The following is a 25,125-nucleotide window of genomic DNA, read 5'->3' on the forward strand; positions in this document are numbered from 1 at the left end:
ATCAGCTTGTCATTCTTGTTTTAAGAACTGAAAGAATAAATGAGAAAAGCAGTCTCTTAAACAGCACTTGAAGTTTGTTCCCATTACTTACGTGTTACAGCTTTGTTTTAGGAAGTTGTAAGTGTTGGTTCCTGAATATGCTTGTAAATTGAGACAGTCAACCTGCTAAGGCGACGTTCTTTTCACGCTAGATGTCAGTGTTAACATACCTGTTCCGTAATCTCAGGTGTAGTCATTCTGTTGTCCTCGTGGATACACCTGTATTTAATACTTCAGTTACAACTTGTGGTTAAAATGTCAAGACATCAACTCCAAATAATGATTTGTATGTTGACCCTTAATGGGTGGCTGTCTGTAAATCTTTTTCCTGTGAAACTTCTATTCTTCTTGCCCTCTACTGCACCAGGTAAATCCAGGAGGACCAGGTTGGTCTTTGTTAAAATGTCTGCTAAAGTCTTTCCAATACCTGGATTTCTTTTTCATCTTAGTTTTGAATAAGATGGCCTTGAAAACCTGAAAGGTAGTAGTGAGTGATAACTGCATCACTCAAAATTAAATCTGCTGGGGACATCATAGTTGGTTTTTCATCCTCTCAAACTGTAAATAATGAGCTGATTAGCAGTAATTCATAAGATGTCTCATAAGGTCATTTGTCAATGTGTTAGTTGAGCATGTTGTGAGACTATTCAAAGGCATGTGGCTATTTGCTTTGTTTCTTTTGGCTTACAATAAATTTTTTAAAATCGCCTGTGTTTCATCTGGGGTTTTGTAGTGGTGACCGTAATGTAGATTTCCCGGTGGTTGAAACTGGTCTTGTATATCAGGAAGTACTGTTTTCTGCCTGCGGCTGTACCAGTGACCACAGCCTATCTTCCTGGATAAAAAGCCTCAGTAAAGGCATTGTGGTTAGTAATAATAAATAGTGTGACATGATGAGCAGTGGATTAAACACTGTTCTTATGTCTTTAGCTTCTGTAGAACCTATTATTCTGTTACTCTGTAAATTAACCATTGCTTATTTACCTTATTTTCAGTGTATTTTTCTTTCAGGATTTTAGCTGTCAGTAGGTTTGTTACACTGCGCTCTCTTCTTTTCTGTAACACCTTTAAGTGTGCAGAAGTACTTCCTTTGATCTCAAGAGAAGAGGAGCTGCCAAATCTTGTCTTTCAAAGCATTTGGTATTTTGGGGACCTTGAACCGAAAGGAGGCAGCAGTTGGGTTCGAGGCCCAAGCTTTTATTGGAATATAAGCACAAATGTTTTTCAGGCAACTTGTTGAAGTTTTATTGCAAGAGTAGACGTACCTCAAACATATTTATTGGTGCCATTTTTTCACAATGAGAAGTGGTATACTTCTAGGATAACACATTTAGTTCCTGTAAGTTGTCAGTGGCTGGAGAATCTCAGGCAGCGGTAGCGGGGCTGGGCGGGTTGACTCAGGCTCCGTTCCTGTAGCTAAGGAACTTGGTGGCCACAGAGACCAACTGAGTGCAGGTGGGAACATTGTAGAGATGCGCCCTGTTTGGAGTTTATGTGTGACTGTACCTACAAATTAAGAAGTGCGCAGTTAGCTTTCATTTTTGGACATATAAGGAAGGGAAGTATTGGCCATATGATTAGAAACATGGTATTTTTTTCATGTAAAGTTTTAACGGCAACACAGCAGAGTTGGATCATGTAACTTCCCTTTTACTTTTGAACGTAGCTGTAATGCAGCTGAATGATGCATTTTTCCAAGAGTAGTAAAGAGAAGCTACAAATTCTTTTTTTAATTTTAGAAAGCTGCACGTCTGCAGAAGTTGTTGTTGCTGTTGATGTGAACACTCTTGCCAATGAAGTTTATAAGCACAACTTTCCCAGCACACCATTATGGGCAAAGGCGATTGAGGTGAGTAATGAATGTCTTTTTTGCTCTAGTCTGGCATTTGTAGACGTAAGTTGTCTTCACTATCCTTGTTACTAATAAGAGAAACAAAAAGATTTCATTTGTTGTTATGAATAGAGCAGTTTTAAAATAACTTTGATTTCTTGTGCTGTGGTTGCTTGTTGAAGTTAGAGGGATACTCACACTGGAGTCTTTTCCTGAAAGTCTTGACTGTTGCATCAAGAAGGGTTACATGAATGTCAAGAGGAATGCTTACCAGCAATAAAGGAATGACAAAAATCATACTTTTAGATTAAAAAAATATTTTCATGTATTTTGAAAGAATTCAATTAAATTACTTGGAGGCATGACTTCATTTCATAGTTATAGTTGAGCTCAGTAAAACACAAAAAAATATACTGGATGGGACAGTCTTAAATCTTTTTGTGGGCTCAGTACATCAAACGTTTTAGGAATTCTGTCCCTCTTCCAAATTATTTGAAGAAGAACTAGGTAAAACTGGCTTCTATTTTAATAATTGAGGGGCAAACTAGGCATGTGGTTTTGCCTGGATTTAGTTAGAAATTACTGTACACTTTTTAATCTTCTTTTACAGTTTTACAACATGACAGTAAAAGATACTGAATTTGTTTTAAGACACCAGCTTAAGTAAAACTTAAACAGGTGGCTAAAGGTTAGCTGCTTATTCAGTACTCAATAATAACAGGCTAAATGATAGTTTGAAGTTTTATATGGGAAAATACAAATATGCAGATTACAGTCAGCAAGGCCTTCTTTAAATTTATTGGAAAAATAGCAGCTTTTGTCTATTTCTATGGGCAGTTATGTTACATTTGCTTTACAGATGTCTGTCAAAATATGTAAGGTGGTGATTTCTTTGTCTAGCTCATAGTTACTTGATTATTATCTTTCTCCTCTCCTCTTGGCCTCTTAGTATGTTGTCCATCTAGTGTTGCTTAAGATTAGTCTAGAGGAACTTCTACCTGTGTAGTTATTTCATGCCACTAATTCATTCTTCTCTGAACAGAAATATTTTTGCAGAGTAGAGCTTTCAGCTGTATAGTATCTTTGAGGGATTTTTACTTGGCAAAAACTAAAATGAAGTAAACTTTACAGGATGCATTGGTAGTGAGCTCCTAAGAGTTAAAACTCACAGTTTGGACCTGTAAAAATGACCATGTTAACACTTGAGCTAGTTTTCTGTTCAGATATTTTGTCTTTTGAGAAGATCTAATATTTTTTCACCTGTTTTGGATATGTTAATTTTTTTTTTTTTTTTAATGTACAGTCTTCATATCTGAATAATGATACTTTATTTGGAGGAAATAACTAGTTGGTATTTTGATGTGATCTACTGAAAGAACCACTACACCTCTTCTGAAAGAATGAGTAGATAAAAACCTCAAGATTATGTATAGATGCTAACATCATTAGTGTTTTTGATTCATATTCAAAGCAACCAAATGTATATTTGCATTGTATGGTTAGCCAAGGTAGAAAAGAATGAAATTATTAGGTCAAATGGGAGATTAGCAAGTTTTTTGCTAGATGAAGCATATAGTGAAAGTGAGAGGGATGGCTTGGTCAAGATGACTTGAGAATTTCCTACAGTTTACAACACTCAAAATTCTTCTATTTTTTTCCTTATTCAGGGCATACCACTGAAAGAATTTGACAGATTATCTTTTGATATGATTTTGATGAGTCCTCCCTGTCAGCCATTTACAAGGTAGATATAGCAACCTTTGGAGAAAAGTGTAGTTGTTACTGTATGTACTGTTAAAGGAGAAATGTTTTCAAGAGTGATGCAATGTGTCGTTCACCTGTGTATCTTTCTCTTCCTAAGCAACAATGTTGTAACCCTATTCACCATGAGATTTACTAAAGTGGAAGAAATGCAGCAATTTGAATCTTAATTCTTGATCACATTTCTTGTAATGTGTATTTTAATTCAGTTGAAATTAAGTAAGCTTCTTACAGCACCTATTTTGCATACTGTATTGTTCCTCTAACAGTGAATTTAGAAGATTTTACTGTTTCGGAGTGCTTTGTTTCCCTGTAGGTATCAATCTAATCTCTCTCTGGGGCAAATCCAGAAGGAGGATTGGAATTTCTTACTTCTGCCTGAGACTAAGAGTGTAATCTGTTTTTATTTGTACTTTGAAAATTGCACGTGCACACAAGTCGTTTATTCTGAGGAATATTTGTATTTTAGCCAAAAGTAGGAGGATAATGGCTTTGAAATAATTTTGTGGGTGGTATAGAGAAATATCTGCTAATCAAGAACTGAACTTAACTGTGATGTTACTTGTCAGGTTAGTTTCAGATTCATATAGTTTGACAGCAGTGACCAGTGGAGGTAAGATTCTAGTAACTGTACTCATGCAAAGTAGTAGCTTCATGAAAAATTCTGTTGATGGTGATGAAACTGCTTGTGTAAGAAAGTATATCTCAATGAATGCTCTAAGATTAAAAAGAAATCCCTCCGAAGTGGTGCTGATCTATAAAAACGTATTTGTGCAAACCTATGATGTGTATAGGGATCATTCGTTCAAAGTTTTTTCTTTTATAATACCTTGAAAAAAAAATCTTTGTATGACTAATTAAAGTAGAGACATGCTAAACGTTTTCTACGAAGGCTTTGTTCTTTTTAAGAGCTAATACAAGTATAAGTTAGAGGAACACTGGCCTGGAATCGTTCTGTTATGTTATTGTTTTTATAACCTCATGAGCTGTCCAGTTTAATGTTACAAAGTTATTCATATGGGGCTCAATCCTGCAAAATGGTGAGCACTGAGGCTTTAATTCATAGAAATAATTTAATATATTCAATATAAAATAGCTTGGTATTCCCAGGAACTTCAGTGGGTTTTTTTTTTTTTGTTCTTTCAGAGCCAAGTACGTTCAAGGGGTTTGCTGGACAAGACCAGAATGCTAAATGCTTTGCAGACTGGGGAGTGGGTTTCATTACTGAAGCTTCAATTTTAACCTCGCTGTGAGCTGATAGATTGCAGGGCAGACTTTCATTCCTTAGAGCATTTCTTAGGACACTGCCTCTGTGAGCAGGTCCTCATGTCTATACACAATGCTTTTGCAGAATCCCTTTTTGAAACTCAAAGCAAAAAGTGTCAGCATTCTGTAGAAAAATGCAAGTCAAATGTCAGTCTGCGCCAAGTAATATACAGGTGTTTCGTTATTCTTTCTTAGAATTGGCCTGCAAGGTGATGTATCTGATCCACGGACAAAGAGCTTTCTCTATATCCTTGATATTCTCCCAAGGTATAAATGAACTTCTACCTCAGTTCTTAAGCCTTTGATGTAACTAAGTAGGTGTTTTATATTGCAGCGAGACAAGTCATCTATAATGTTAATACTATTAGTATTGTGTAGTATTACTTGTTTGTTTTCACGTGATCATATATAACTTAAATACTTGTATTTTACTAATGCCATTATCATCTCATAGTTACTGTATGCTTTCATTGTTTGGTTTTCTTTTTTATTGTGTATCTGTTTAAACTGTGGCTATATCATAAATGAAACAAATTGAGTTATTTATTTTCAGTTCAACATCAAACTTGCACTGACTTTATTTAGAAGCAGGAGCAGGTAATATAATAGTTTGCTAATGGGCATCATGGAAACGTGAAAATTGTTTGAAATACCAGGTTGAAAAAGCTTTGATTCAACATTTAGTCACCTTTTGAATAGGTAACATTTGAAAGAGTTTGTTTAAATATGTTATTGACTGCACACTACAATATACATCTTCCATTCACTTCTATTCTTTCTTAAAGTGTCTATTCTGTCTTTTTGGTGCTGCTTCTAGATATCTTGGGGCAGCTTGTCTATTTTTGGTTTGTAGTACAATCTCTTGTTTTAAGTAGTAATACTAAAAAATTTGAATAGCACTGCACTGTCTGAACAGTGCCCTTGTCTTTGTGTTCATCTATCATTTTTGCCTGGTCAGACCCCAGTTCCTAATAAAATAGCCATAATTATTTGTATTATTTATGCATTAAATTTTGAAACAGTAAATCCAAACAAAGTGGTTTTTGCTGACCTAAATTGTTCTTTCTGAGAGTGTTAAAATCAGCACCAGGTAATGCTTGTAGTCTTTTTTGGGAAGAGATGTATAGCACTGTAAGAACCCTTCCTGGGGAAGTGAAGCAAGCAGTTGCTCAGGGAGGTTATCCAGCAGAAATCTCTGCTACTGGAATGAGATGTCCATTGGGCATCAGTTGGTATGAGCCTCGGAATTTGCATTAGTTACAGTCCACCAGATGCTTACCTGGCAGTCTTGCTTCTGCTGGAGACTGAGACAGCTGCTCTCTGTATATTCTTTCATTGGTTAATCTTGCTTTCAGAGTTGGAGGAGGACGAAAAAAAGTCTGGCTGGCGTTCTTTTTTTCTTAATTTTTTTTTTTTTAAATGAATGCTGACTGCACAGAAGGAAACCAGTACCAATAATAGGCTTTCTTTCAAACTGCTGTTATACTGCGAGAAGAAGGTCTTCATCGTTCTTCCAGAAACAACTTTTTTGCAGTGAGCAACATTAAATGGGACCACCTCTTTGCCCTTGTCATCAGCAGATAGAGAACACAGACACAGAAGGGCTGAGTGACTTGGCTGGGATTGCCTAAGAAATCTGTGGCAGAGAACACAAAATGGAACGCAATACAGATTCTGTAGCCTAGTAAGTTAGACAATTAATAGGTAAAAAGAAGGATTATTATTACTCCCCCGCTTCTAGCAGAGGCACAAAAATAGGGAGATAACGTGGGTTTCCAGAAGTTGCAAAGGATGTCTTTTCTGGAACACGGAATGTAACTCAGTCCTGCAGACTGACCTTTCAAAATGATAAATTAAAAACAGCAGATAGTGTATAAGTTAATAATTTGTCAGAATAATAGTACCTTCCTTATCCTTACGAGAATCCTGACCTCAGTATTCCTTTCCATTAAACTGAGACACAGTTAAGAGGCTGGGCTGCTTTTGGGACACTGTTGTGCATTAATATGGAAAGGTTGCTTCTTGGTTGCTGTGGGCTTAGCTGGATAAAGGGCAGAAGCTTTTCCTTTTCAAAACCAAAGCTTTAGACACTGCAGGACATATGTTTTTCGTCACGATGATGCAAAGGAGCTGGGCTTGGCTGTGGCACTTTATCTCAACACCCCATGAGACCCTGCTGACGTCTCTTATCTCCCTTGGGCAGGTTGTTTCTTGAGGCAGTACTTACTGTAAGCAGTCTGTAATACGTTCAAGGTGGTGGCTTCTGCAGAGTTTCTCAGTTCCAATAGATTTATGTTTTACTGAGATAGTGTTTGTGTGTTTTCTGGATATGACATGTTTGCCAGACATTGAGTATGGAGTATTTCAGCCCAAAAAAGGGAAATTCTTAATATAGGAATTATCACTTTGCGTTCTAAATTGGTACGGCATGCATTCAGTTTATGGAAACTATAAAATAATTTCTCATCCCTTGGCTGTTCCTATTTCACGTTCAGCCTTTTATAATGAAATGTTGCTGAAATGAGGCTCAAAGATAGCTTGGGAAGACAAATATTAGAGATATGGAAAGGATAATTTCAAGATCTGGAAAGACCTGGGAAATCCTTGGAGCACCCAGGGGGCAAACAAAGTCTGACCTAGATGGTCCAGATACTGTCTATCGTGTCCAAGCCATAACCCAGGGAAATCTGATGCTAAGACGTCAAAGTGCTACTTTTACAGATACATTTGTAATGTTAATACCTGCCAAGTACTTAACACATACTCTTTGTATAGTGATTACTTGTCTTGTGATCTGTTGATCCTGTATGAGCTCTTGCATTTCAGGCTGTGCTCTGGATTCATTACTTTAAAAATAAGTTTCATAGTAGGTGATGATGATGTTGAGCGTGGGTAAACATACCAACAGATATAGTCTCGATTCCTCTGCAGGGAATTTGGCTGCTGCTGCTTTTTTCAGTTCAGTATTTTTTTTTCACTATTATTTTTAGTATTTTTAAATTGACATAGTATCTTGTACATTTTCCAATTTCTTGTGAAACGCTTTAGTTCTTTAATTCTTCATGTGAATGTCTTTAACTGATGATAGTTAAGAACATGTTAAAACAAATTCTGCTGTGATTTGTACCAGTGGAAGTCCAAAGTCACTTACAGATTTAAATAAGCATGGAGCTGCTGTCTGGTGGCATTAGTATCCTGTTTCTATATGCTCTTCTGAGATACCAATGTGTGGCTGACATCCTATGTCTACATTAGCCTTACTAGAGAATTAATCAGTGCCAGGGAATGTTCCCAGAGACTTGAATCTGAATCATCTATGCTTATAAATTGTTAGAATGGTCCCTGGCACAGTTTGGGCATGCTCCTTTCTCCAGAGGTTTAATATGCTGTTTTTGGAATGAGCCTATTTCCAAACCTCTGCACTGATCTTGCCAAACATCAGCCGCCTCCTTCCCCCGCCCCCCATCAAAATGAAGAAGTTAAGTATAGAAAATTGAGAATGTCTGCAGTTTGAGCTCTAAACATGTCGTATTTCTTAAAGCAATTAGGTGGTTACTGGTTCTGATGTGTTATCACTAAAGTTGATGTGACATTTTGACATTAATTTCGGGTTTAAGCACTTTAAAACAAAAGTTTTCTGTTCAATGGCTAAATAGTGATCTTTTTTCCACCAACAACTATCTTTCCTATTACAAACTCAATCTGTTGAATAATCATATTATGCTTTAGGAAATGAACAGTGGTAAGCATTTTCAGAAGTACATGCATGGGGTACAGGAGGGTACAGCAGTCCATCTGAACATCCATAAGTGTTTTTTGTTGTTTTTTACAATTACCAGCAGTCCACATTTTAAATTCACTTGGGAATTATTTGATCTAGGCAATCTTGAAAGTTGAGGTACATTTTTTTAAGGATGCTAAACTTCAACAGCTAGCATGATGTGGAAATACTTTGATCTTTCTTGTAGCTAAACAAATCTGTGGATGAATATAATGTTGTTTACATCTTGTTACTCTGATTTGTTGATCTTTTTTTTTTTTAACTTGTAGGCTCCAGAAGCTTCCGAAATACCTACTTTTAGAAAATGTTAAAGGATTTGAATCCTCTTCTGCAAGGTAAAGTCTAATTTATGCAGGTTTTAGTTTTTAATAAAGGACATTTTCTGTAGAAGGGGAAGGCAGGATTTTTTTTTTCCTAGAATTTAAGTTAACAAAATAGAATGAGATGGGACAGCTAGCAGCTGTGAGTTAAACATACTGTTTTAATTTAGGAATGAAAATCTTAGGTTGTGAAAGGAACTTGCTAAATAACTCTTTCTTTCTCTAAGCAGATAAAAGATGTTATAACAAGTTGCCTCCATTGATCTTATTTGATGATCCTGTGTCCTTTAGAAAGGGTCAATATTAATTTTCAAAGAAAAATAACAATAGGTATAGCACTCAGAGGTTTTGGGTTTTTATCCATGACAGGAGCTCATGGTATCCTGTGTTAAGATCACAGTACAGTATAGGGGCTTTCTTCAGTACCTTTGTTGATAGTGGATTATCACTGGTTCAGGGTTGCCATCAAATGGTCCAGAGATACAGTATGAAGACTGTATGTAATCTTCTTCTGAAATGTGGAAGAGGAAAGTTGTCAATAAGGTTATCTAATGACAGCAGGAGCATTCTCCTCTCTTGTGGGCAAAGCAGGAGACAGGGGGTTGCGGTCTTCCTTCTCATTTCTTGCTGTAATAAAGTAGGATCTTTCCATAGCATTCCTTAAAGCACCAAGAGAGCAGCCACTGTGCATATCATGCTCCTTAATGAATATGGCAGGCAGCTGGGAGATATGTTCAGCTCTCTCACTGGTTAAGTGTGCAGCAGTCCTCTGTGAACACTTGAACACTTTGTTGAAGGTGCAGGCTGCTGCTGTAGACCCTGCAATTCCCTAGGCTATGCCTTGTTGGCCAGTGTTTGGAACAAGCTGTAGTTCAGAAAACACCCCAGTCAGAACACTTGCTTTCTCTTCTGACACTTGGGATGCAGTGTCACACACAGTGCTAGGTATAGGTCACAGCTCGTGCTTTTTCTATAGTTCCAGCCTAGTGCAGTCTGCATGGAATCAAAAAGACAAGTCTTTTTATGAAGATTTCTATTTCAGTGATTTTCCATTGTTTATAAAATACAGTCCTACCTCACTGTTATTATAAAAGCCACCAATTTTCGTCATGCCTTGAGGTAGCCCTTTTGTTAAGCGTAGCTGATGCCATGTGTGTGAACAGAGGAAGTAGTGAGCTATTTGTAGTGGTTTAAACCTCCTGTTTTATAATTCACAACAAAGAGAATGTTTTGCCCTCTGATTATTTTCCTTGTTGACACATTAAGTACTCTCCTAGAGATGGGATATTTTTTGAAGGGGTGTTTGCACCGAAGTAGATGTGAGATACCTGTGAATGTGTAAGAGTAATTTTTGGCTACAGTAACACTGAACTTTGTATGTTGTCTCCTCAAGTTCAGAAATGGATGACTTCATATCTGTAGTTCTCTGTCCAATTCTTTCACTGAATGTGCTGAATGTCTTGGTACTTAAGGTGTTGCATTTAATGTGTTTTTATTTAGGATAAAAAAGGGCCTAAAGGTTGTATGAAGGAAGTAATTGCTTTTTGATTCTTTTCACTGCCAGAAATGAACTTTTGCAAACACTAGAAACATGTGGATTTAAATATCAAGAATTTCTCTTGTCTCCAACCTGTGTGAGTACTAAAATTGCTCTAATATTATTTAACTTTTCAAACTGCAGTGAGCCTAAGAACATTTGGAAATGATCTATTGTATTAGAAAAGAGTCATGCCCAGAGCTGAAGATGTTCTTCTGAATGAGAAAACCATCTGGCATAACTTCTGATTTTTTATCAGTATGCTGTCATAATAATACTGATGTTATTGTTCAGATCCTAGTTCCCATATTGCTTTGCTACCATTTGATATTTTTTAAGAAGGCATGAATTTACACCATGTCCAGGAAGCTGGTTTTCCCTGCAGGAGCCTCATTGCTTCAGAAGTGCTGATGCCTGTGAATTTCCCAGCACAGAAAATGTGACTGTGTCATTTGTGGGAGGAGGGGCTTTGTTTGCATGTTTCCCTGGCGACTGAAAAAAGAGTTGAGAGAGATTTCAGACTGTGCAAGACTAAATGGAATCAGCGAAGTACTGTACATATCTGAGAGAAGCTGATAGAGGGTAGCTTGAAAACCAGTTTTGGTGCATTTGTTTCATTGTTAGATGTCTTACAATTCCTTGTTCGGAAAGGCAAGGAGACACCTTTTTGCTTTTTTATAGAAAACAGATAGTACCTGTCCCAAGAAATCGTGATGCATGTTGTTTTTCTTCTTGCCTCGCATATTTACATTCCTATTCATTTACAGAGAAACTAAAAACCATGAGGTACAAAGAATAATTCCCTGCTTGTTTCCATGAAAATACATAGGTATGGAAGTTATAAGTGTTTAGGTATTATCCGTTAATACTGATATCTGTGATGTTGCAAAATATATTAGTGTGGCATAGTTCTATTACTGTGTATAATGGTAGATAATTTGTATGACACTATAGACCACTTTTTCTCTCTTTATCACATGGACTAAAGGCTTGTGGATTTTGCTTACAGCTTGGCATTCCCAATTCTAGGCTGCGATATTTTCTAATTGCAAAGCTTCACCAAGAACCATTTTCCTTTCAAGTTCCTGGTCAGGTGAGTCTATTAGTGTTGCTTGAATTTGCTTTGTTTCATGAAGATTGAGGGTTAAATTTTCAGTTTAGTAGTGTGTGTTGAGGAATGGAGAAAGGGATAAGTGATAGCAACAGAGAAGTTAAATTTTGTCTCTCTTTTTCGGCCTGGAGTTTTCTAAGGACTGCAATGCATGCCAGTGGCTTAGATGGCTTTAAACTGTTGGGGGACAGTGGCTGATAGTGGGTGAGAAAACAATGCATTCTGCTGCCTTTTTCACACCCTTGGAAAGGTCTTTTTGCAAAGGCAGTTATCTGTGGTTGTTCCTGACGTCATTGCTGGTTAGCATCATCTTGATGCTAACATTTTTTGAAACCTTAATGAAAATAACATTGAATGGTTACTTGCTTTATTCTGAGCATCTTTGCAGGTTTTTTTACTCACTGCAGAGTCTGCTGTCAAGTTGTTTATCAAATGCAATTCTTCAATTTTTTTCTCACAATTTGTTCTTAGATATTGACAAGATTCCCAGGTCAGGATCTAGAAGACTTATTCAAGGACAAAGTCACTGACAAAGTGGGTGAAGCTAGTTCTTCCTTGTCTGCTGAAGAGAAGAATCTGGATCCAAACATTGGTCCTGATTGCAGGAGCAAGAAGAGTTTACCAAAAGGGGCCTTTCTTTTTAAGCTTGAAACAGTAGAAGAAATTGAAAGGAAACATGGTCAGGACAATGATTCCTCTATTCAAATGCTAAAAGATTTCTTGGAAGAGGAAAATGAAGAAATGAGTCAGTATTTCTTACCACCAAAGTCCTTACTGCGCTATGCTTTCTTGTTAGACATTGTTAAGCCCACCTGCCGGAGATCCACATGCTTTACAAAAGGGTAAGTTGCGAAGAAGATGTCTTGCTGAATCATGTCCTGAAACTTTAAGTGTGTTTTTGCTTGTGTACTGTAAGAACAAGGAGAGCCATTTCATTAAAAAAACCCAGGCCTCTGGAAAAAAAAAAAAATCTCCTTATATAGTGTGCTTCCTGGACCAGTGGAATGCCAGCATGAGAATCTGTCTGGCAGAACATCATGTGCCCACTCCAAAAAGGCATTCACAAAAGACAGTGCCATTTGTTGTTGACCTTCACAGAAGCTTAATTACCCCTGCGGAAATATGGTTCCAGTAGACTGGTATAGTACTGATTCATTAATGAATTTTTTTATATTGCTCAGTGAAGTTACAAAGTGTCATGCATGATAGATCCATTCCTCATTAAAACTGTCTCCACTGTACATTTTATTGATTTCTTGGATTTTTCAGCTGTGTAGGTCAGAATAGCTGTGGATTGGCCATATGTCATAAAACCAGTTAGGTTGCTGCATTACAAATCATATTTGATGGAACAGAACATCAGTGCTTTTCTGTCTAGTAGTTTTCTGATTTGTGCTTTGCAATTTTAAGTTTGACTGCCGGAAGTTGTTGAGTGTTCTGAAACCCCGCAGACAATCAGTCAGGAGCTTTTCCACTGAATGCATTTGTATTGGAAAATGCCGGTTGGAGCCTGGATGTTTGTGGGAAATGTTAATATTGGTGAATTTTTCAAATTAGATTGTTTTTTTGGAATTCTCAGAATGTTTCAACAAAATGGTTTAGTTGATGAGTTAAAGCTAATTATAACTTCTTTTTTTAATTAGTAGAAATTAGACTGCCAGATGGACAGAGTTCCTGCAAATTTTGTGATTTCAACTTTTTGACGATAAAAAGCCTGAGAAGAGGTAGAACTTCAAAAGTTCAAAATTTGTGCAACAGAAAAGCCCTTCCCCCAGCTTTCATTGACATATACCTTTTCTGTCCTCACTTTTTTGAGTTGTGGGAGAGTCAGCATCTCATGGGATCTGTTTCTTAACTAGAATAGTCAAATAAAAACCTTAGGCCAGAATCATCTCTTATGTATATCATGTATGCCTTAAGTGTCATCAAAAATAAATTGGCCACTTGTGGTTTCACTAGAATTCATCATGGTAGTTTGTGGTCATGTTTATCAAAATCACATTGAATGAGGCTCCTGAGTAGTTCTTATGAAGTCTTTATATATAGTGGTAGGAAATCTGACATGGAACGTGACTGTTGCCCTTCTGCTGATGTGGAAGGAGCCAGGCCAGATAGTTGTGGTAGTTCTTCTTGGCTCAAAATGTAGGAATCTGATTTACCGTCTTTGTTCCCTTTTTTAAGAGCCCTTAGGAAGGAAGGTTTCCAACATGGTTCTCAATGTGGTCATACAATTTACAGCTCTGCATTAAGAGAAAGATTATAATCAACATCTCAGGCTTCATCCAGGACACGTTCTGAGGCCAAGAATAAGTTGCTGCTGTATGTGTTCTAGGAGTTCTGTTTTTACCTTTCTCCGAAGCATCAGATTTACGAAAGAGGACACTGAATGGAGCAGAACAGCACTCCAAGTACAGAACAGTACTCCCAAGTAGTGCAGAGAATCCTTCTGCTGAGATGCCTGTCTGATGTCTTTCTTACAAGTCATACTGTTCATCAGCTTTGAGACTGGGAGAAAAATTTCCCTCAGTTCTGACTGATCTTCAGATATTTCCAGCAAGGTTCGTGTGATGAGGGTAATCTGGGTATGCCTTCTCCAGTCCTTGCTAATTCAGGGATCTCAGACACTGATACTTCATCAGTGTTTTTTGCCTTTTGCATTTGTCATACCAGTATGTCTTCTGAAAGGCTTTGGTGGAGTATAGGGCAAAATGTAACGGCCTGTGATGCGTGAGAGATCAAGCAGATGATCCTGTGTTCCCTTCTGACCTTGGACTGCTAGGCAATTGGAAAATGATTGCTGAGTTCCTTGAGACTACAAACACCATGGTTTCTCTTAGGAGTATGTTTGTGGTGACTGAAGTTCTGAGATGAAATTGTCCATTTTAAAGGACGGAGCAAATGAAAACGACTTCTTTAGATATAATCATTCCGGAGTTACTTGTAAGTTCTTGATATGCTATTGACAAGAGAAGCAATACCTTCTAAAATAGTGTAATATTAGTTACAGAAACTCTCTCTAGCATTGTGGAAATTACCTTTTTCTTAGTCATAGTATAGGGGACAATATAGCCAGAAATAATATGTATGAAAAAATATGTAATGTGTATGAAACTAAGAGGGTTTTTTGGAAAGCTTTCAGAAATAAAGGGGGGGGGGAAATCTTGAGTCAGCTGAAAATTTAAGACTGTAATTTCTTAAGCCAGATTCTTTCATTATAACTGGTAATCAAATGTCAGAAAATCAATGTGTCGTTTTTTACTGTGGCAAAAAATCCCATCTTTAATTATGTTCTGAGTCTAAGGTAGGAATGTTAATTTTTCTGTAGTCAGCAGCTGCAATAATAATTAATAACAATCCAGCTAACATTGGCCATCTGCCCACGTTTGTGTTAAAAAACCAATCACCCTTCCCCCTCCCCGCCCCCAAACCACTTTTACACCAACTGGATTATTTTTGTGAGGAGTTCTGTACTCTAGTGCCAGTTATTTAGACTGAAGTATTTTATATAACATGGATCCTATTAAAAGATTCTTTTCCCCCAATAAAACTCTAAAATACCACTTGAAATTTATCCTCATGTATTTATTTTGGCTCAGATACATTCATCTGAAATACGATCAGATGCTACGTAAGAAGATCAGGATTCCTTAGTGCTATGTGTGTTACATTGTTAAACGTGGTATTAGGGAATTTTCAGAATGCAACTAACCAATTAAAGGTGACGTGTTTACAACACGGTTCGATTCCATGTGTTTTTAATCTGTATCAGTGTTTAGGGCCTTTTGTTCTGATCCTAAGGAAGATTTGCAAGCACTTTATTTTAAAATGAGTGTTGCTCTCACTGATACTGGCAGAACTACTCGCAAGCTTTTCTGACTGAAGAAGAAATTCTCAAGATTGTGCCCTACTGGGTCATTGTGTCTGTGCTGAAGGGAGACTATTCCGTTATTCATTGTGGAATTAGAAAGGCTTGAAACAAAAATTGTTCCAGCGCCTTCCTTTAGAATGGGCCCCAAATGGAGCAAAAGACCTTTACAACTGACTTTACAGATGCACAGATAAAACTAGAGAATAGTATCTGTTAATGGTGGATGCAGACCACATCGCTCTAATGCAGGGGATCTTCTGAAGCTCTTCCACTGTGCAAAAGCCATCTGTTGACTTGACTCAGTCTCTTTCTGTTCAAGATGTTCAAATACTATCATAGTTAGACCAGCAGAGCATGTTTCTGAAAGCCCATAATTACATTTAAGTGGTAGCCTGGAAGAGACTACAGAGTAAATATGTTGTTATGCAATCGACCACAAAGCATCCAAAAAAGCTATCATATGGTTTTAGAATGTAAGTTTGCTTACATTTTCTTCTTTTTCTTTCTTTCTTCTACTGCTCTGCATAGATGCCTGGCCATCCCCTATCCCTTCCCTCTATGGAAAATCCACAAGCAACCAAAAGTTAAACCTGACTGAACCACTTTGTTCCTAATGGATTGATATAAAAGCTGAAGGCTCACACTAATTGTCCTTCTTTGAATACAGAGAGCTGATTTGAACCCCTGGGGCCATTTAGCCTTTAAAACATTTTCCCTTAATGTAAAATTGGTTTGTGCAATGTAGATGGCCCTTTCTGATGATGCTATGCTTGAATTCCTTGGCCTTGTATAGTTGCCTAGTTGCCTTATATAAGACATTAGTGTGGATAAACCCTTGTGCATTGATTGCAGACTCATCCCCAAAGAGCGTGTTTAGAGGCTACTGCACTCCAAGGGTTAACATTGTTAATAACAAGGCCTTTTGCTTTATCTATCCAGGAGGTGATTTGTTAATCAAAGCAAAGGAACCTAAGTAACCTCCCTGCATCTTTGCAGTTGTCAGTACTATGAGGTCCAATGAAAATATTAATTTAAGATTGTTAATTGTTGTCAAGGTATGGACACTATGTAGAAGGGACAGGCTCAGTTCTGCAGACAGCAGGAGATGTACAGGTAAGAATGAGTAGACTAATATATGAGAATGACTTGTTTTTTTCTGTCTTCTGCTTTGTTATTCTGAATATTATAACAAAAAAGCTTTTAAAACTAAAATTTCATGGCAAGTGAGTTTCCAATTGATTTACTTCACATTCCTAAACAACAGTTTATTTAAATCAAGATTATATGTGTGCCTCTCTCTGTGGAGAATATGAGTTGCTAGTATTTTATTCTCTGTAGTGTCATACAGAGGTTTCACAGGGTGTGTGAAAACATTAAAAATTACTAATTCTATGGGTAAACTACAGTACAGTGTTGTGAATGTAGGGCCATTTTTTATACACAGATTATCCAATAAATATTTTCAAATGTTTAGCATGTTTGAATTTCAAAAGTATTATTTATCTGGGAAGACATAGTATTTTGAAAAGTTCTACTGTTTATACTGAGTTCACCACAAAGTGATGTTTTGGCATTGGGGAAGGTAAAAATAAATGTATTGGTGAATCATCATTCAAAGATACTTTTCACAAAGCCTGTTTTGTACACAAGCACAGCCTCCTGCACTTCTGTGCTGTTCACTAATATATGGCATTTCTAAGCATAAGAAGAATGCAGCTTTGGAACTCAGGATAATGTCAAAGCGAATGTTTTAGAACAGCTACATCCATACAGCTTAATTTGTGTGGATGGTCTGCTACTGAGTTGTATTAAGTCACTATCCTATCATTAACAAATGTTTATAGTCCTTTGATTGCCTCATTAAGTATTGGTATAGCTTGTAACTGGAGGAAGAAATGATGAATGCCCTCATGGCAACATTGATTTCTTTCTTGCAAGTCCATGTGTTGAGGTATTGGCTGCAAAAATACAACATCAATCATACTTTCAGGCAAAACACACTATTTTCTTTGGCACTGTGATAATCAAAGAAATATTCTGTTAAGATGTGAGTGTTAAATTTTACATATTTGGCCTGCATCGGTGATACCTGTTGTTTTGGATGTTCTTCATAGCTTGAATCAGTGTTTAAACGCATTGAGGAGTTACCAGAAGAAGAGAAGCTTATGAAATTGTCAACACTAAAACTGAGGTACTTTACTCCAAGAGAAATAGCGAATCTTCATGGATTCCCTCTGGAATTTGGTATGTGCTGCAAAGTATCCATTTCTACATCATTCTTCAGATATGCCAATAATGTTTTTTTACTGAGGACTAATCGCTTTTTATTTTGCAGGTTTTTTTTTTTAGACTGCTGAATTCTTATGATTGATTCTTGTTATTTGGCAAACTCTGAATTTCTCTGAATTTCCACTAGTTTTTTATATTTATAAGAGCCAGCTTCTGTGGTTACGTTTATCTTCATAAACTAAGAAAAAAGTTCTGGCATGAGAAAATGCTCTATTACTGAATGGCAATGAAAGAATACCTTTGTTTAATGTTGAAACTATTTACTTACTCAGCAGCCAGCATTACTCACAACTGTGGTAAGTCAACATACCCTGCCAGTTTAGGAGGTCTGTTAGTGGTTCTCAGTGTTTGAGCTGCTTGATTTCTCCCTTCCGCACATTTGCAGCTGCTGACAGAAACGGAATTTCAGAAGATACAGATACTTCTTTGTTCAGGAGTAACCAAACTCTTCAGTTAATGATCTTTTAACTCATCTCTATTTTCTAGAAAAGGCAATCTTAGCCCTTGGTCCGTTACTTCATTTTCTGTTTTTGTAGAGAAGAGCGAGTCAAGGAACAAGACTCAGCAATACCAGTTCAGGTCAACCAGAATTAAGCCTGAAATAAATTCACCAGAATTCCCCTTGTAAAGAAAGACAGGCAAGAAAGTGTAGCTGTTACTACCTGCGAAGGAGCTTGGCCTGCTGCCATCACATCAGATCAATTTACTGTCTTTCAGCAACACAAGCATCCATAGAATAAGATACCACTGACCTTGAGTAATTTGCTATATTTTTCTTTGACTTCCTCAGTGACTTAGAGTTCTGAGGAGTGCTAATAGTTTTTATATATTTATTTCTTTTGCAGTTTTAGTTTGTTTTCTCATTTATTACTTAGTTATATTCAAAATTACTACATTCAAAGAACATTATTGAGGTTGCAAAGTCAAACGTTAGAGTTGCCAGCACTAAGCTTACTTGTTTAAGAGTATTTGCAGGAGTGTGCTATGTTGAGTTACATGCTGACATGCAGGATTTTTTCATAGCCTCTCTTCTTTAATAGATTTGTTCTTTTTGCAGACAGCCTTTTTCTTAGTACAGCTCTGTTCCATATTGATGTAGGCTGATGTAAAGGAACCTGAGCTAAACAGGGCTGGATTGGGCCTGTATAGGTTTATCACGGTGTTCAAGACCTCTTTTGAGCAGAGAAATGCCCGTTTTCTCTTCTTTTTAAAATACAGCTTGTGTTTTCCAAATGTTAAATCAGTCTTTGCAACATCACTGAGAGGTGTAGTAGGGTTAATATTGCTTGTATTTTACAGGGGGAGAACTGAGACAATGGAGATATTTATGTTTGGAAGACTGCATTAATTTAGAGGGATCAGTCTGTGAAACCTGACCTTTACTATTTCAGAGTGCTTGTAATGATACCATGCTTTCTCAGTTCAGAGCTCACCTTCAGGGACAGCTGTGAGCTTCAATATTTTTGCAAACCAGAACTGAACTCTCAAGACAAGTCAGGCTTCTGAGTTTGAGGACCATCCAGATCATTACCATCTATGAAGTGCTCATTTAGCAAACTTGTCTTTTGTCACCTGGGAACTGCGGAGGGAGGGACAGGGACAGATTCCACTTCTCAGAGGGCAGTACCCTTCTACCTTAATCATGGGACCTTCTTTACAGTTCTTGCAGTTCCCTGCCTCACTGTACTACTTTTCCAACTTCCACAACACGTGAAACAAGCCTCTCTCAACCAGTGGCTTCCTCTCGCATAGACTGCTGATTCATAGGCAGAACAAGCTTTTCCCAGTGCGCTGAGTCACAAGTCTAACATTTCTTTCCTTTGTGTTTAATCTGAGAAATTTCCCACTTTGTACTTAAAAAAAAGTGTTACTCAGCTCTAGGCTGATTGAAATCTGTGGTGAATTAGGTACTGTAGTCTTAAATTTCTTTTGAGGATTTGCAAGCTATGGTTGTTTTCGAAAGTTGCTATATTTATGGCTACAGCAAAGGGTGTTTCCCTGACAGCATTTCTCCCATGTTAAATTTCAAGTCATTATTGTGAAGTGTGGTATTTTCAGAGAGAAATGTGCTATAATTTCTCTGCACCTGTGTTCTGTAGTGACAGCAACATTTGGGCTGAAATTTTCAACAACAGAAAGCTTGGAGATGTACCCATTGCAAATACGTTGTTGGTCCAAGAAGCTAAAGAATGAGAAAACTATAAACTGAAAATGAAGTGAAGAGAATGTCAGGAAGCTTTGTAACAGATGCTATTACTAGCTGCAGCTACAGTATTATCAGAAGAAACATGTCTGTGTCTAAATGGTTCTATATTTTAACAAATTGATGGCCTTTTCCAATATGTGAGGTCCAGAGTTAAAATCATTGTTTGTTCTTAACATTAACAGATTTATTTGTGCTTTTAACATCTAAATGTGTAAATAGTAATTGCACTATACATCAATGAAATACTGCAGTCGTTTGTCTCAGTCGCTACTGTGGGTCCCACAACATTATCATTAAAAGTGATCGGAGCATTCGTGCACCTGTGACCTGCTTTCATAAGGGTGATGTCAGGATGCCTTTTCCATTTTTCCTGTTAGTGATGTATGTAAGCTATGAGGAAACAAATGGCAGTGTAGTGGAAAGCCAGCACAATGTGGTAGTGCATGTTGCCAAGACCGCAACATCATCAAGTAGCATGCATGACCTAAACAATACAGTGAGAGCTGTGCAGCAAGTGCCAGCATACTATGAGTTCTTAAATCTGTCCTTCTGATGCAGGCTACTCTTGAGCCGAGAAGATAGAAGGTACAAGATAATGTTAACAGGCAGATGGAGGAGGCTTGGAATAAAGGAAGAAAATTAATTCAGGCTTTCAAGTTGCCAAGAGGCAGAAGGAGAAACTCTGAAATTTACTGGGTTCAGATAAGCTTCTTGGGCTATAAGTGCATGTGCATGTGTGTGTGTGTGGATAAATACATATTTATTTTTATATACTCTTTTAAAGTGTAGATTCCGTACCTTATTCAGTGATTTAATGTGAAAACTCCATCTAAGGAAGTGTGTGGGGTAGTGCAAGTGATTGTTCCAAAGAGGGAAGAACGGTTGCCCAAATGTGGATGCCAGGAAGCTGGGCAGAGTGGATGGAGCTGGCAGAAGATGTGTTTACCGAAGCAGTCCACATTCGAGGCATTAATAACTGGCAGAGAAGGATGGAACAACTCCTCCCAGACACCTCCTCCTCAGCTTTCCACCTTTGGCTCAGCAACTGTTCAACCATGTTCTCTCCTGAGCAATGCCTGGAAGAGGATTTTTCTGAAGTGCTGTGAAAACTTCAGAGCATATATATCACTACTTGCACAGAAATGTGTTTATGCATCAAAGCTGATCTGGGTGGTGATGACCTTGGGCTCAAAGTTAGGTTTTCTTCTTGGGGAATGATCAAATAATTGGATGTGATCAAGTTTCAGCAGTTTAGCAAATGACCCTAAAGGTTGAATCACCACTGCTGTTCATCTTCCACTCCAGTTGAAGCAAATGTGCTTTAGCTCACAGCTGGGGTAAGCTAAGAGTGCAAGAAAGGACAGTTAAAGCAGACCAGCTGGCTGGTGGCAACTTCTTTATTCTCAGAAGCTTCGTCACCTTTGTACGCTCAATACACAACACAGCCCTTTCACAATACCTGGACCAGTTTAATTTTTTCTGGGCCTCCTTTCTGTCAGTCCATGCACTTACCATGTGAAGGACATTTCAGATGCTGTCTGTATTTCTGAGTGCATTTGATAGGGTCAGCATTGAATTACATGGGAAATTGTTCAGCTGCTTGATCACTCACTGAATAAGCCTTGCTCATAGCTTAATCCGTACTGGTGGTATATTGCACCAAGAGACTCATTTGATTTGCCTCAACTGGTTAGAGGGACTCAGATTGGAAGTACAATACAAAGCTTATTGAGAAATGCAGTTTAGTTCATCTGCAGAATCATCACATTTTCTTTCTGCCATGGCCACGTTCCTCTCTGGATGTTCTCTGGAGTAGTGGTTGTGCAGTGTTTTAGGTGCTGCTGCCCCTCCCTGAGACTGCTGGATGCTATATGAACAGAAGGTAGATCGGCATTAGTTACACGATAGAGCACTGTTTTGAGGCTTCTTGTTAAACGTTAGGGATGGCAGTACTGCTAATGGAAGAACTGATCCAAATCCAATGAACTGGTTGGGAATTATTTTTGTAACTTTGTGAATTTTAGGTGGGGGTGAACCCTGCTGCAACCTGTGATAACTGCATTAAGAACAGTTCACGGGGAAAAAGGAGTAGACTAAAAGCTAGGAACAAACCTAGACTAATGACATTGCACTATATGTTTTTGTTTTAGGCTTTCCTGACAAAATAACAACAAAGCAATGCTACCGTCTCCTGGGAAACAGCCTCAATGTACATGTAGTGGCAAAATTGATCTCCATTCTACTTGGATAATTTAGAACCTGAATCTAATGAGTATGGACTGGTGACAGAAAATACTTCCATCTTTCAAGAGAAAGCTGATGGCAACTGAACAAAAATCATAGCTTACTGAAATATCTGTCCAGACATTTTGCTGAACAGTTCTGACATACTTTTAATACCTTGCTTTTATGGTGGATTTGCACTGTAGAGGTGTTTTATTTAAATGGAAGTTTCCAGGACTTAATTGCTGTATTTAAATGTCCTTTTTAGTTTGCAAAATGAGAAAAAGAGCAGCATTTACATATACCTCAATGAAAATGGATAAGACTATTTTATTTTATCTTAAAACCATCTTCTCAGTACAGTATAAAAAGGCTGTAAATGTCACAGCTGTTTTAATTAAGTGCAGAGACCAAGTTCTGCAAGTAAAATGTCTTCATCTGTAAATATCAGTGATCCATTCTTAAAAGATTTATTGTATATATGATCTGAAATTTTGATGTGTTTTTTGTAGCTAATGAAACTATTAAATTCAATATTTTGTATATAATTTTTAAGAAGACACAGTGTCATCCTTAGTTTATGCTATATCAGTCTATATGTCTCATCCTCTCTAAATACTTGTAGGTTTCTGGAACCCAACTGTATCTGTCTGGAATGATTTGTTTAGGTGCAGCTGAATAAAAATATTTCAAGATTATCACAACCCTGACAATAACTTGTCTCTTTCTGTTCTCACTTACATTACTCAGGATAAGATCATTGCTCCTACCAAAGACCTACACATAAAAGACAAAAAAATTTAAAAGCTCCATGTCTAGGTTCCTATGGCACAAGGACTGGAGAAAAACTATATGGACTTCTGAAGATTGATTCACGAAACTTAATAGTAGTACTAGGATTAGGAGTGTAGGCTGGGATGAAACCACTGCATCTGGCCATACAGAGACAGCTGTACACCATCTCGTAGGGCTGGACTGAATGTTTTTTTTAATCATCGTCTTGTGAGTTTAATATCTCTGAAGCAATAGAGAAAACTATGGGAAAACTGAAAGCCACCTAAAGAAGCACATGTTCCAGTTGTTATTTTTACTTACAGGTAGTATTATATTGGTATCTAGAGAAAAAACAGCTTGAGGGAGGAAGAGGTGAGGTGACACTTAGTAAGCATCCATTAGGGAGCTGGTGTGTCCCAAAACTGAAGGGTTTCTTAGTTTGGTCATAGTTCCTGTGCACCAAAGCAGTAAGTTGTCAAAGCTGCCAATCCTGAAAAGACTGATTGTTTGTTTGTTTGTTTGTTTTCCTATGGGATGCCATAGGAACAGTCATGGTGTATTGCATCTAGGCTTGGTAATGCAGGAAAAACTAAAGACTCTAGAGAACAGGGCTGCTGTAGAGATACTGCAGCTGTTCTCATCTGCTGTAGTCCTCCTGAAAAAGAAAATGAGCTTGGTATTGTTGTTTTGTGCTGTACTTTATCTTATGCTGACTCCTTGTGTATTTCTTCTTCAGTCTTGATTTGCATGCTGCTTCTAGACTGTTAAACCAGGAAAAGCTTGGGTTGACCTACTTCAGCCTGTCTTACTCCCTAAGAGCATTTGGACCACTTGGGTTGTTCCAGCTATCAAAGAGAAATGGAAATGGATTCTCCTAAAAGAGCTCTGGACTAGGCTGTAGAGAAGGATGAGGTTGGCCTCTATCTTTACTTGGTCTCTTGTAGTACTGTAATGGCAAAAAAGTACTAGACTAATTTTAGGCTGTTTCTACTACTAAACTGCAAAGAGCAAGTGTATTTTTGACAGTGTTATGAACCATAGTTACCTGTTTACATGGTTGTTACTGATCTGTCAGCCAGATCAGTAACTAGTAGCTATATGGTCTTGTTCTTGGGAGAAACATGATAATAGGAAGATCTGTTGCTATCTAACATGATCCAAACATTGAAATGAAAACAAAGGAGATCAGTTTTATGTATAAATTGGGATTTCTTTTTGCTAAACCATGTAAATAGTCTGTTCATTTTGCCTCACTATAATAATATTTGGAAAAATATTACTGTTAACAATTTTCAATTTGTTTTCAATTCCTTAATCTGTAAAACATGTTTTAATGATTAATATGCTACTCATAAGGAAGCAGTATTAACGTGTAAATTGAAAGTTATCTAGCTGCACCTAAAACTGATACAGCAATACAGCCTGTTACATATTGACAGTGCATTTTAATTCAATGTGATTGTGAAGACTGAAATCTGTTTGCTAATCAGAGCTGTTTCTGAAGGAGATATTTTGAAAGAACAGATTTCAGAGTTGTAAATATGTATTTGTATATTTTACCCCTGCTAACCCTGTAATACTAGTGCAGCTAAATTGAGTGGCTGCTTCTTATCCCATCTGTTTGTCGTTAATAGACTCGTTTACTGAGCTCTGTTGGGTTGCACCTGCTTGACCTCTCTTGATGATCACGTCTCCTAATCATGAGTGCTTTGCAGCCTACATCAGTGCTGCACTTTGCAACTTCAGCTTAAGCATTTTCACAGCAATGAAATGTGATTACAAAAGCAGCTGAAAGGTAAATGGGTGAAGCCTGGAAGACAGCTCTGGAAATGGAGGGAGATTTCCAGAATCTAATTTTTGGTTTTGTAGCTCACTTATTCTGCGCATCTGAAACACATTTCATTATCTGAGTGAGATGATGTGGTTGCATTCCCTCAAACTCGAGAAGCTCCACTGAGAAAAAGAATGTCATATTTGGTGGTGTCATATTTATGCAGTCATTTTTGAAGCCTGCTGGTTGCCTTACAGAATGTCTTACCTACATAAGCTTGTTTTTATCTGAGTTAACCTAGGGATTCCCTATACTCATGAAGAAACCTGGGTAGCAGTGAAGTTACTA

At 37.5% G+C, this 25,125-nt stretch overlaps 1 protein-coding gene across 1 annotated transcript; it reads left to right on the forward strand.

Moving 5' to 3' along the window:
• Positions 1 to 1,359: 1,359 nt before the first annotated feature.
• TRDMT1 (tRNA aspartic acid methyltransferase 1) lies at positions 1,360 to 22,936 on the forward strand (the record flags this gene model as incomplete). Its single annotated transcript, XM_009586115.1, has 11 exons — positions 1,360 to 1,444; positions 1,773 to 1,888; positions 3,538 to 3,614; positions 5,093 to 5,164; positions 8,948 to 9,013; positions 10,563 to 10,632; positions 11,545 to 11,628; positions 12,118 to 12,488; positions 16,570 to 16,627; positions 17,629 to 17,758; positions 22,160 to 22,936. Coding segments are annotated over 11 exons (1,230 nt in total), but the record flags the coding sequence as incomplete, so codon positions are not given.
• Positions 22,937 to 25,125: the final 2,189 nt, after the last annotated feature.

The sequence above is a fragment of the Fulmarus glacialis genome, unplaced genomic scaffold (genome assembly GCF_000690835.1).
Source record: "Fulmarus glacialis isolate BGI_N327 unplaced genomic scaffold, ASM69083v1 scaffold29129, whole genome shotgun sequence".
Taxonomy (NCBI): domain Eukaryota; kingdom Metazoa; phylum Chordata; class Aves; order Procellariiformes; family Procellariidae; genus Fulmarus; species Fulmarus glacialis.